The following is a 12,776-nucleotide window of genomic DNA, read 5'->3' as shown; positions in this document are numbered from 1 at the left end:
TCCATCTGTGTTAAATTCTTGTATCACTTTTGCTACAGTATTCTGACAGATAAGTAAAGCTTTGCTGATCTTCTTGTAGCCTTCACCTTTCTTGTGTAAAGAAATTATTTTCTTTCTCAGGTCTTGTGACAGTTCTCTTCCTTGTGGTGCCATTGCTGACAGCATAAAATGGGAAGGGATTATCTTTGTTAAGTAACGCCCTTTTATAACCGTTTGCTGGACACCTGTTTAATGAATAATTAGACTCACCTGTAGTTGAATTCTTGTTAATAAGGATTTTGTTGGCTAAAATTTAGCTTTGCTCTGAAGACTTTCATTGGGGTGTATTCATTTTTGCAACATGGTCTTGAATTAATTTGTTAGGAAAAATACTTTTTTGTGTGTGCAAATTAACAAATCTTGTTTGCAATCAATGGCTCGCATCTGTGGGAGTGTTTTGTAGTAGAGTGTCCCATAGAAAACGTTGATGAAAGGAAAGCAAAGGTCTACTGACAATCTGTTGGGGTGTACTCATTTATGCTGAGCACTGTATATGTACTGGAATTTATGCAGCTTTTACTTTCTGACTGCCTATCACATTTCTTGAGGTGCTAAAATGCCAAAGCAGTACAAAAACCCTTCAAATGACCCTTTTTTGGAAAGTAGACACCCCAAGGTTTTCTTTCTTTCCAAAAACTTGTGCCAACAAATGAGAGCTGCAAAATACTCACCATGCCTCTTAGCAAATACCTCGGAGTTTCTACTTTCCAAAAATGGGTCATTTGGTAAGGGGTGCTTCTACTATACTGGCATTTCAGGGCCCACATTAGAAGCTTATGCCAGACATCACCCACCTTTCTAACCACTTGAAGAACAAGGCTTTTGTGACACTTTTTGTTTACTTGAAAAAACTGTTTTTTTTTGCTAGAAAATTACTTTGAACCCCCAAACAGTATATATTTTTTTTAAAGCAGAGGCCCTAGAGAATAAAAGAGTGGGTGTTGAAATTTTTTGTCACACAGTATTTGTGCAGCGATGGCCATCTTTGTACACTTTTAATGCTTTTTGATTTCTGTCTCCACGTGAATACTTTTTAATGTTCTACTAAATACTACACTATATGCAACTTTATTGGCTCCTGTGTTGAGCTATTCCCTCTAGGACAAGGGCTGACTTCTCATCCGAGTGCCCAGGACAAATTTGGTCCGGTTTAACCCTTTGGCCACCTTCCATTCTCAGATGTTTAATGCTTGATTGCCTGTTACCAGTTTTCATCTGGTGAGTACATCTGAGAGAAGTGGAGGATTCTTTTATGTGATCATCAGCACATTTGCACTCTGCACCTTAATTATACTGCACCTTATGGTTTCACGGACAATTGCTTCCATTTATGGATATTTGACTATATAAATAGCACGTTTGATCACGGACATTGATGTAGAGTTTTATCCTATTTATATATCTCAGATTTTATGTGTTTATTGTAACATCATTTACTACTGCACTTTACTTCACGGATCACCACGGTCATTATTGTATTTAGATTCTGCCCGTGGTACACTTTATTGTTTGGCATTTGCTTTTTGAGCCGTTTAGATGATATTTTCATGCTTTTACTTGATGCACTTTACTGTTTCACTCAGCTCATTACATTCATGATGCACCTTACCATATTGTTGCTTTTTAGATTTCGCATTTACAAATGTTTTTTGCACTTTTATGTGTTGCACTTTACCATTCCGCAATATATATATAGATATATATATATATATATATATATATATATTAGCGCTGTACTTTCTTATATATACTATTGTAGGGGATTATTACCTTCACCTTGTGTGCTAGCTGCTCCCCAAATATCGCCAGCGCTCACCTATATATTAGATTCTGTTACATGTAACAACTTTAGATTTACACAGGAGGTCTAGTTGTAGAATTACTGCCCTCGATCTGACGTTCACAGTGATACCTCACATGCATGATGCAATCTCTGTTTACATACCGCCATGGGACACCGCTTGTGTTTGCCTTTGCGCGCGAGCACGGGTATGGGGGTGGGGATGAATTAATTTTTTATTATTTATTTTGATTTTTTTAAAATTATTTTTACACTGTACCTTTTATTTTTTTGGATCACTTTTATTGTTATCACAGAGAATAAAAATATCCCCTGTGATAGCACTAGGCAGGTATTCATTTCTGAGAAATCTGGGGTCTATTAGACTCTAGCTCCCTCCTCTGCCCTTAAAACATCTGATCACACCAAGATCGGTGTGATCAGATGCTTTCCCAATTTTAAAATAGCAGTTTATACCCGGTGAAACAGAAATGACGAAATACTCTTAGCTTCCGGTCTCTTAGACTATAGAGTTGATTGGAGGCATTCCAGTCTCCGATGAGCTTTATTGTTAGACAGCGGAAATGCTGGCTGCATTTTTGGGTTCCCCGGTGGGACGGGAGAGGCCAAGAAAACCTTGGAAGGTGGCGGGAGGGGTGAGTCCCTTCCCGCTGCTTGTAAAAGCGATCCAGCAACTAATTAGCGGTTAGAATTGTTTTTACAAGAAAGCCGACCACCATCTGAAAAAATGATACCAGGATCACATTGACCAGCTGGAGCCAATCACAGATCACTATTATATTGAACTGTCATGAACTTAACACATTCATGACAGTTCAAAGCAAGAGCAATGATCTTCTTTGCTCATGCAATGCAAAGTGTAACAGAAACAAAATCCCTGATCACCCCCCAGAGTAGTACAATTGTAACATTGCATTATTCTGAGGAAAGTATTTAAAAAAAATAGTAAAAAAAGAAAAATAATGTTTAAAAAAAATTAAAAATATTTAAAACAAAATTGAGAGAAATGTTTTTTTACATTTTTTTTTCTAATTACTTATCACCAGCCCGCCAACAATGTGCAGGAACAGGGTACTGTGATTGGCCCTATGTTTCATGTGAAAGATGTGGACCAATCACAGCTCTCCAGGAACAGAAGCAAAGCCTTTATGAATCAGATTGATTCATAAAAGCTTTGTTGTCATTGTGATCATGTGATCACATAGCAATCAGGTGATCACCAGGTCCCGATTACCGGGATACTCATTCTGCTGTGGACACAGCAGATGTGGGGGGGGGGGGGTGGCGGGGTAGGGTTGCGCACCCGCTTAGGCGTGCAGCACTTCCCTGATGACAAAAGAACAGCGACGTATGAGTATGTCGCTGATCCTGAGGCTGCCGCCCGTCCGCAGTACATTGCGGGTGGCCCGAAAGTGGTTAAAGTTGTTATTAATATTTATAGTTGTAACTTTATTCTGCATAAAATATTTAACAGTATCATTTCATGAGATAATTTATGAGGGCATGTACAGAGGCAGAATTAGGTGTGGGGCAGGGTAGGGTAGGGGATGGATGAGGCAACGGGTGGCGAGTAACTCTTAAGGCCTGGCTAGTAGCTCAGGACTTGAAATTTTGAGTCCTGTGTACAGCACCCCACCGGTCTGCAAGGCAATATATAATTGGGCAAGGTCTCATTTTACTGGGCCAAGTGCTAGCCAGCAACTTTACATATTGTCCGTGCGTGTCCGGAGTGGGGTCCAGGTACCATTCTTCAAAGAGTAGGTAAGCTGCAGGAAATGGATCCAAAAAAGCTGGTCCTCTAATTCCAGATGGAACTGTTGAGAAGTTAGCTAGGTTTTTGTGTACAGACCATACAGACATGACCATCACCTAAGATGCTAGCAAAAAAATCAAAGCCTTGCCTAACAAGAAAGGGTTCTGCCTAGGTAAAGATTTCCTGTCTTTGCCAGTGTCCAATCACCTGAGGTTGGAACTTTAACCATCGCCATCCTAATAGAGATGAAGATACCCTGCGTCCTAGGATGTACAATAAAGAAAAACATTTGAGCTCTACAAACACTTTATGTGAATATGTAAAAAAAAACAAAAAAAAACAAACAAGCAGTTGCAGGAGTTATTTGTAACATTTCGAGAGAATAGGTAGAATATAAGAGATTCAAGGTCATACAAAATAACTTGCTGCCATAACAACATCAACAATTGGATTTTTTTGTGCTGCATACATGAATAAGAACGCATATGTAGCCAAAAAATGAATTTTTGACACAATGAGGTAAGTGATGTATTAAATACAAAATACAACACAAAAAGTGTGGGCTGTATGAGTAATTGTAAACAATGTAACCCTGTATAAGTGGTTGGTGAAACAGAACAACGTGTGTCATGAGATATTGGGACTTGACAGGTGTCAAGGATAATTCTATGTAATAAAGACACATTAGCAAAACAGACTGCACTATAAACCTTACTGTAATTTCAGTTTTAACAAACTTATTATTTAAAGGCCAAATAGGGAGATCTGTCTATGTTTATAACATGAATCACTTGTTATGTCAAGGGTATATTTAGAGATATTTCCAGCAAAGATGCCAATGTCTGTTGTCATTCCCTTATTGTGTAGTAGGTTGATAAAAGTGGTGCAGGGAACCTTTAGGAGCAAGAAAAGTGTGGGTAGGAAACAAGAAGTTGTGGCATTTCTTACAGTATTTTTATGGCTGGGATTAATGGAGCTGTGTTGTTTTATGTTTGGCACATAATAATTCCATGTTATCATCAAGGCTTCAAGCTGTTTATATAATTTGATACACTTTGATATAAGAATAGATGTTCTACTGCTAACCATTAATATACAATCCAACACAAGGTCATTCTTCTGTTTTTTTCATGCCAGAGGTGTGTGAAAATTAGTTTACTACTTCTTAATTCATGAACGGGAGTCACTTGAAGTTCACCATCTATTCCCACAAAAACAAAGGATGTGTAAAGTTGGTGCTCAACAGGAGGTGTGTGAAAGCTACGCAGTTCAATTTAATTTACTGTTTCTTAGCTAGGGATTTCAGCAGCCATTATCTTTACAGCATTCACATATGCCTTTTCTTCACTTAAAAAGCTGTTGTATACATTAGGACAACACCAAGGGTATAAAAGTAGTCATAGCATGCAATGGCATGGAAGACCATGAGCATAAAAAAGAACATGCTCTCCTATCTGCTCATCTCTTACATTTATTACATTTTGTTCCACTTGCTTATATTGTAACTGTACTGTCACGCTTTAAAATGTAAAGCGCTGTGCAAACTGTTAGCACTATATAAATCCTGAATAATGTCTTTAAAGTGCATTTCCACTTTTGTATACAAAACCTCACTATATGTTTGTTATGCTTTTCTATCCACATCTAAAAAAAATATTTCTTACTTTTAGATCTGTCTAAAGAAAATATGTCATGGTTGACTGCAAACATTTCTTGTCTTCCTCAGTGTCATGTTCCAATAGCTGGGCTGGGAACTGGCTGAGTTCAGTTCTCATTGATATGCAATGGAGAAGATCAGCTCTTAAAACTTTAACTTTTTGTTAAGATAGACAAAGCTCAAATCTTGTACAACTGATGAGATGTCTGCCTCCTGACAGGGTTAATTACAGTTAAGAGCAGCTTCCAATCCCCCTTCATAACAAAGAAACCTACGTAGATTTTTTGCTTGCTAGAAGTTCCACAAAAAAGCATTTCAAAAAGGAAGCTATTTTTTTACTAGCTGATATGCGAATGGAGACATGTATCAAAAATCAAATCAGATATTGTATTGTCCTAATTTGACTGCAAAAGTGGCTTTGGCAAAGGGATTATACACACACTCCTGGTGGCCGCAGTTGGATAAATATTTACTTGAAGTAACCTCATCTTTTACATTTCACCCAAAAATTGTGTAATATATTACATTTTTGTGCCTTAAAATAACTTAAATGTATTTTTACAGAAATTTTGCACTTGATAAACTGCTGTGGAAATATCATGTTACATAAAAAGTTGGAACAACTGCTATTTTATTTTCCAGGGTCTGTTTTCAGAAAATATATGTTTGGGGTTTACAAGTAATCTTCAGGCCTAAAATAATTTTTTGAAACGCGTGCAAAAAATGTAAAAATGGCTCGGCAGTGAAAGGGTTAAAACACCATGTCTTATTGTATATCTGATTTACAGATTTATTCAAAGAGAATGTGCAGAATATATAAAATAAAAAAGTGTATAAAGTTCTGTAGCTAGGGCAATATATGTTATAAATGGGATTGCTAGTGTTGGTTAAAATCTTTTTCTGTGGAGCATTATATAGAGCTATTATATTTTGTTATTATCTGACTGCACAGAGTGGGATTGTGTACTAGGTTAATCCCTATTCATACTGTAGACTAGTTTAATCCCTACTCATACTGTAGACTAGTTTAATCCCTACTCATAAAATCTGGTGCTGATACCAGGGTTTGGGAGGACTGAGACTGCCAAAATCATACATTACATGATCAAAAACCAGGATTTCTGGTCTGAAGTCAGTAAAACGCAGTGGGTGGAGCCAGGCTGTGCAGTGCAAAAACATAGCACTGCTGAGGTTTTTACACATGGCCTTTCAAGTCTTACACTGCACTATTCTTGTTTTTGGATAATGCAAATCTTAAACACCTCATACATTATACAAATTTCTTTACTTCCTTCATGGGTGGAAGGAAATAAAACTGTTTGAATTCCCCATCAGCACAGTTAGTGTTGATGGGGGAATCCCTCCCGCAGTGCTATTGTGTTCTACTGGCAGGAAGCCTTCCCTGCTGGCAGAAGTCAATGATCACTGCTGGCGGCTGTAACCAAAGGCAATGATCGCATGAAAAAAATCTAACAGGCTGGTTGTACTGAGGTCAATTGATTGATCGACTTTGGTACAACCAGCCTGCCCTTAGATCTAATCTTGGCTAGTCCCTGTGAACCAACCAAGATTCGATCCATCTATGGCCAGCTTTAGTGGCTAAAGGATGATTTGAAAGTTGAACTCCAGGATGACCTTTTTTACCATAAAATTATCTTCCTAATGTGTAATTAAATCACAAAAAAGGGGTTAAAAAAACCCTCATTTTATAAACGAGAAAACGCTTAAGTGCCAGCAAAGTCTTTCTCTGAGCTTAATTGCTATGTAGAAACATAAAAAACTGATGGCAGAAAAAAAGATTGAGTGGTCCATTGAGTAGCCCTGTTTTTTTCTTTATACAGGTTTTGTAATTTTTTTTTTGTTTCTATTATCTTTTATGTTTGAGTATAGATCTATGTTTGTCCCAAGCATGTTTAGAGCCTTTTACTGTTGCCTGCCTCACTACCTCTGCTGGAAGTTTATTCCAAGCAACAACTACCTTTTCAATAAAATAATACTTTCTAAGATTAGTTTGAACTTTCCTCCTGTTAGTTTGAGGTCATGTCCTCATGTTCTTGTCTTGTCATATCTGCTGGTTCTAGGAGTTCACTAGAATTTCTATGAATCTCAGGGAATATAGTCAGAGCGGTGGGCCAATAAGAGCAGAAGGTAGGTATGATTGTAAGTTTGGGGGAGATGGCTGGACACAATTACCCATTACAAGAATGCTGATGCAGCAATGTTGCTCAGCAGGAACTACAGAGAGGAGTTGACATGACTGATATTTGGCCTGCAGAGAGAGAGAGCAGTGGAGACAGGTCCTATGAACCAAAAAATAGTGCAGTCAAGCTGTGAGAAAGATCTCTGTCAGGGTTATTTATTCATGAAAGCTAGGGCTATTGAAGAAATTATTTAAGGTTCAGTTAAGGTAACATGATTACTTTACAATTAATAAGTATTATTATAGAGGTTACTATTATTATATTATTATATAATTATGATTATAATAAATACTTCTGAATGGAGTACAGGTTTAAAGTAAATCTACCGTGACAGAAACATGGAAACTGCTATACTTTTCTTCTAAAAAATACACTGACATTCCTGATATAAAATGTCCAGTTAGTGACCTAGAACAACAATACTTATTTCTAGCTAGTTAATGAGCATTATTAAAGCCAGGAAGAAAGCATAACTTCGAGGCAACTAGCATTTTCAGAATGTGGTCAACAATGGCAACCCACAGATTTCTCTTATGACAGGTTTATTGTTTGGAGGATTATATACTGATTTTCTTAGTAATGCCTCCGAACAAAACACTATAAGGGCAGCATTGCCATTGTAACGCAAAAAGTTAAAAATTATAACCAAAAAAAATTCTCAGAGAATTTGCAAAAGAGACTCGAAGAATCATTTTATTGCTTTAATAAAAAATAACTGTCGTCATGGACAAAATTAAACATAATTTAAAAAAATGTTTATAGAAATTTGTAGAGCAAAACAGCAAATTGTGATTTTCATGAGGCACAGCCAAGCTGAGAAGATCCAATTTATTGTGTCACATCCCACTGGCAGACACAATGAGTAGAGAGTTTCATAAAGTAGATTATAATCTACAATCACAGTTTTATTTGCTGGTTATTTCTCAGCTGCAGATGTTCTTAAATGCACAATGAATTTGAAGTCTCCAGTGGTAAATTAACATGTTATTTCAAAAACAAAAAAACTGCAGCAACAGCTAGTATACTTTACAAGGTAAAATGTAGGAGTGTGTCATTAACATTAGTTATTTGGGTGCCAAATATTTATTCAGTGGCAGTGATATTGGTATGTACACTAGAATATTATTAGTAATGAAATAAAATGTCTAGTTTAAAAGGTACAAATAACAGTAAATCATACACCTGTATCTAACTATACACAAGATTTGAAACAAAACATATACGTACATTATTCAAGTTCATAGGGTTTTTGAAAAATACAGCTTCACAGCACCAGTTAAATAAAGCTGCGTACACACAGGCTGAACATGGTCAGTACGGTAGGAACTGACCTAATTTTGGCCTGTGCGCACAGCTGTCTGTTCCACAGAAGCCAGTCTTTTAACCTGTTTCTGTCGAACGGGCATGCTGGAAAACCAGGTTCCCATCAGCACTTGCAGCCAGTGGATGCTGGGGCTGATCAGTGAGTGTTCTGGCTGGGAAGGGGGGGGGGGGGTGCAGTTCACTGTCAGAACACAAAGGCGTGTTAGTACGGTGATCTTGCAGGTTTTTTTTTCGTTTAGCCCGTTCGGTTAAACCGAAAAAAAAAACCTTCCAGCGTGTACCCAACTAAAGTATTTCATTGACTTCAACATATTTTGGAAAATGGGCTCAGGTAGGAAAAGCGAGACTTGTTTCTGAGGGCAGAAACCCTGGAAAGAAAGGCTAAATAACCATCAAGCTGGGTGGAAGAGAAGGGAGGAATTGCATAAAGTGATCACCCTGTGAGGAACGAAAGAGTTGTGGCAAGGAAATACATGGCAGATGACAGGCAGCCATATATTTCAGACTTGACTCCACCCATCCAGTTAATCGTAAGTGTTCGACATGCCTTCAAGGCAGCATATGTGGAGGGGGGAAAGACATTTCCACAGAAGGTAATAAGAAGAACTCCACGGAAGCAAGGACTGGACTTCATAATATTCTGTCCCCATGTAGCATAGGAAAAGGAGGAGGCCCCCAGGAAGAACACAGAGGGAGCCAAGGCAGAACTACTGTTGTTAGGGTGAAGTGAAAGAAGGCCCTTATACGTAAGTAACCACTTTAAGCACAAAGGGAGCTCTTTGTGTGAGCAAGATTACCTGACAAAGGTCTCAGAAGGGGAGAGAAAGTCAAATGGCAACGAAGAAGAGCAATTTTTAGCAAAAGGGAGTGTACAAGGAGTGCAAAAGCCAAGGTGTTAGAAAGAGGATATACTGTATAAGCTCTAACCATGACTAAGGACTAGGTGTTTTGCAATTCCAAACAGAAGAAATTGCAGCAGGAGAAATATGAATAATTTCTAGGATGGGATTCCCTATCATCAAACTACATGAGAACTACTTCACATGACAGATTACAGAGTGTTGGGCAGTGGTCTGCATGTCCATGAGATAAAGGGGCAACCAACTTAGAGGGTGAAATGTGCCTAACTGGAGAATATCAGGGAATTGGAGATGCTGAGAGATATCTGGGAGAAATCTGTAGAGTAAATTAAAGAAGGCTGTACCACACTAGAAACTCTTGTAACTAATATAAAACCAATGTGTAGAGTAATCAACAGTTACAAAAAAAAGTGCATGCATCCAATTAGTATGCAAACCAAACTTGCAAGGCAGTGCTTGTAATGCTGAGAATACTAAAAATAAAGAAAAATAATAAAAGTGATTGTGGTAATAAACGCAATTAAAGTCCTTACATACCTGTTGGGCTGCTGATGAAGAAATGACTCTGTTCTCCAGCAGTGTTACAAGTTCAGCTAACGAGGTGGGAGTTATCACACTAGGAAAAGGAAAAAAATTATAATATAGCAGTTTTTAAAAAAAAAAATTGGTTTGCATTACTAAATTCTTATGTAATCTCCAGGCAAAGTACAAGACCTATCCATAAATATGCAAAGAAAATGGTTTTTAGCTATGTCTGCTTTGTATTTTTTAATCTATTCTGTAGAAGAAAAACTAATGCTCCAAAAAGCACTGTGGCATGTAATGAAGGCTCACTTAGACAATATTGTGCTTCTGTGTAGCAAATAAGACACTGCAACCACACAAGTAGCAGCTCAAAACACATTTAAAGTGTATACTGGCTGATGAAGCACAATGTGAAACTACATTCTACATTGATCAAGAAGTGCAGTTAGGTCAATATATATTTGGACACAGGCACAATTTTAGTTTTTTTCAGGTTTTTACCAAAACATATTCAAGCTATAGTTATAAAATGGATATGGGGATACTCTCGGGTTTAATTTGAGAGTATGTACATCCAAATTGGAGGAAGGGTTTAGGAATAACAGCTCTTAAGAGTAGCCATCCCCCCTTTTTCAAGGGACCAAAAGTAACTGGACAACTGAATATAATTATAAATAAAATGTTCATTTTTAATATTTTGTTGATAATCCTTTACTGGCAATAACTGCCTGAAGTCTGGAACCCATGGACAATACCAAAGACTGGGTTTCCTACTTTCTGCTGCTTTGCCAGGCTCTAACTGCAGCTGTGTTCAGTTGTTCTTTGTTTGTGGGTCTTTCTGCCTTTAGTTTTGCCTTCAGGAAGTGAAATGCATGCTCAGTTGGGTTGAGATCAGGTGATTGACTCGGCCATTGCAGAATATTCCACTTCTTTTCCTTCAAAAGCTCCTGGGTTGTTCTTGCAGTGTGTTTTGGATCATTGTCCATCTGTACTGTGAAGCGCCATCCAATCAACTTTGCTGCATTTGGCTGAATCTGCTCTGACAGTATATCTCTAAACACTGCAGAATTCATCCGTTTGCTTTTGTCTTCTGTCACATCATCAATAAACACCAATGACCCAGTGCCACTGGAAGCCATGCATGCCCATGCCGTCACACTGCCTGCACCATGTTTTACAGATGACGTTGTGTGCTTTGGATAATGAGCTGTTCCAAGCCTCCTCCACACTTTTTTCTGGTCTGGCTTTTTTAGATGTTTTTTTTTAGCAAAGTCTGATCTGGATTTTCTATTTTTCAGGCTTATGAATAGTTTGCACCTTGTGGTGAACCTCTGTATTTGCTCTTGTAAAGTCTTCTCTTGATTATAGACTTTGACAATGATACAAACCCCTCCTGGAGAGTGTCCTTCACTTGTCTGGATGTTGTGAATAGGTTCTTCTTTACCATAGAGAGGATCCTGCGATCTTCTGTGGATGTCCAAGCCTTTTTTTGTTGCTGAGCTCACCAGTGCATTCTTCTTTCCTCAGAATGTACCATACTGTTGATTTGTCCACTCCTAATGTTGCTGCTATCTCTCTGATGGATTTGTTTTGTTTTTGAAGCCTTACAATGGCCTGTTTCACTTGCATGGACAGCTCCTTTGAACGCATGATGTAGGTTCACAGCAATAGATTTCAAATGTAAATACCACACTTAGAATCAGCTCCAGACCTTTTACCTGCTTAACGGATGAAGAAATAATGAAGGAGCAGCCCACACCTGGCCATGAAACCGCTTTTGATTCAATTCTCTACCAATTTGGATGTACACACCCTCAAATTAAACCTGAGAGTGTGCACTTTCAGTCCATATCCATTATATAACTATAGCTTGAATATTTTTTGGTCAATACCTGAAAAAAATCTAAAATTGTGCCTGTGTCCAAATATATATATTGACCTAACTGTACATTACATAAATTTCTCCAGAGCAAAGCCTTTCTAACCAACAAGATCCAATTAAAACTGGTTCTTAAAGTTGACCACAGCATAGCATGACAGATGCTTTATATGAACAGAATGCCCCTGGGTAAGATGGATGCCTGCTGGCCATTTACTTTGGGGAAGGGGGACCATAACCACAGGTTTCCAAATGGTCAATCGCATGGTTTCCCTTCAAGATAACTTGCATTGGCAGCATCTTCCAGTGCAACATTCCTGCTCTGTCCTATACTGACAAACACGAACACTTGGCTGAACTAAGCAACTTATTCATGTAGGTCCTGCACAACAGACATGCCAAAGGCAGTTTGATCATGCCTCCATATCCAACTTCTTTTAGAGTATAAAGCCACCTTTACATATTAATAAACAGTGATATCTTAGTTATGTACATTTGCAGTTATATTGTAATGTACTGTATATGGTAACTACACAGCACTATATAGATGCCACTGGGTAGGGAACTTATCATAATCATTCACAAATCAAGACCCAACTAAACATTCATGCCATTAAATCAGTTTAACTGCTCATTTAAAGCAGCTGTAAACCTCTGAAATGAAAAATGAACAAGGTATATCCTTCTATAGTGTGTACTTGTCTCAATTCAAAGCACCTTGTGTGGTTTCTAGCTTTT

At 37.9% G+C, this 12,776-nt stretch overlaps 1 protein-coding gene across 1 annotated transcript in view; it reads right to left on the bottom strand.

Moving 5' to 3' along the window:
• GATB (glutamyl-tRNA amidotransferase subunit B) overlaps positions 1 to 12,776 on the bottom strand; it is a 201,046-nt gene that overhangs the window by 20,640 nt on the left and 167,630 nt on the right. Inside the window, exon 11 of the mRNA XM_089670459.1 lies at positions 10,172 to 10,250. Within this exon, the coding sequence (XP_089526585.1) occupies positions 10,172 to 10,250 (79 nt within the window). The remainder of the gene's footprint in view (positions 1 to 10,171; positions 10,251 to 12,776) is intronic.

The sequence above is a fragment of the Staurois parvus genome, unplaced genomic scaffold (genome assembly GCF_062004578.1).
Source record: "Staurois parvus isolate SC_StPar_1 unplaced genomic scaffold, SC_StPar_1.0 ptg000090l, whole genome shotgun sequence".
NCBI lineage: Eukaryota > Metazoa > Chordata > Amphibia > Anura > Ranidae > Staurois > Staurois parvus.
The sequence above is the reverse complement of the archived record's forward strand: the minus strand, read 5'-3'. Positions and strand labels throughout refer to the sequence as shown.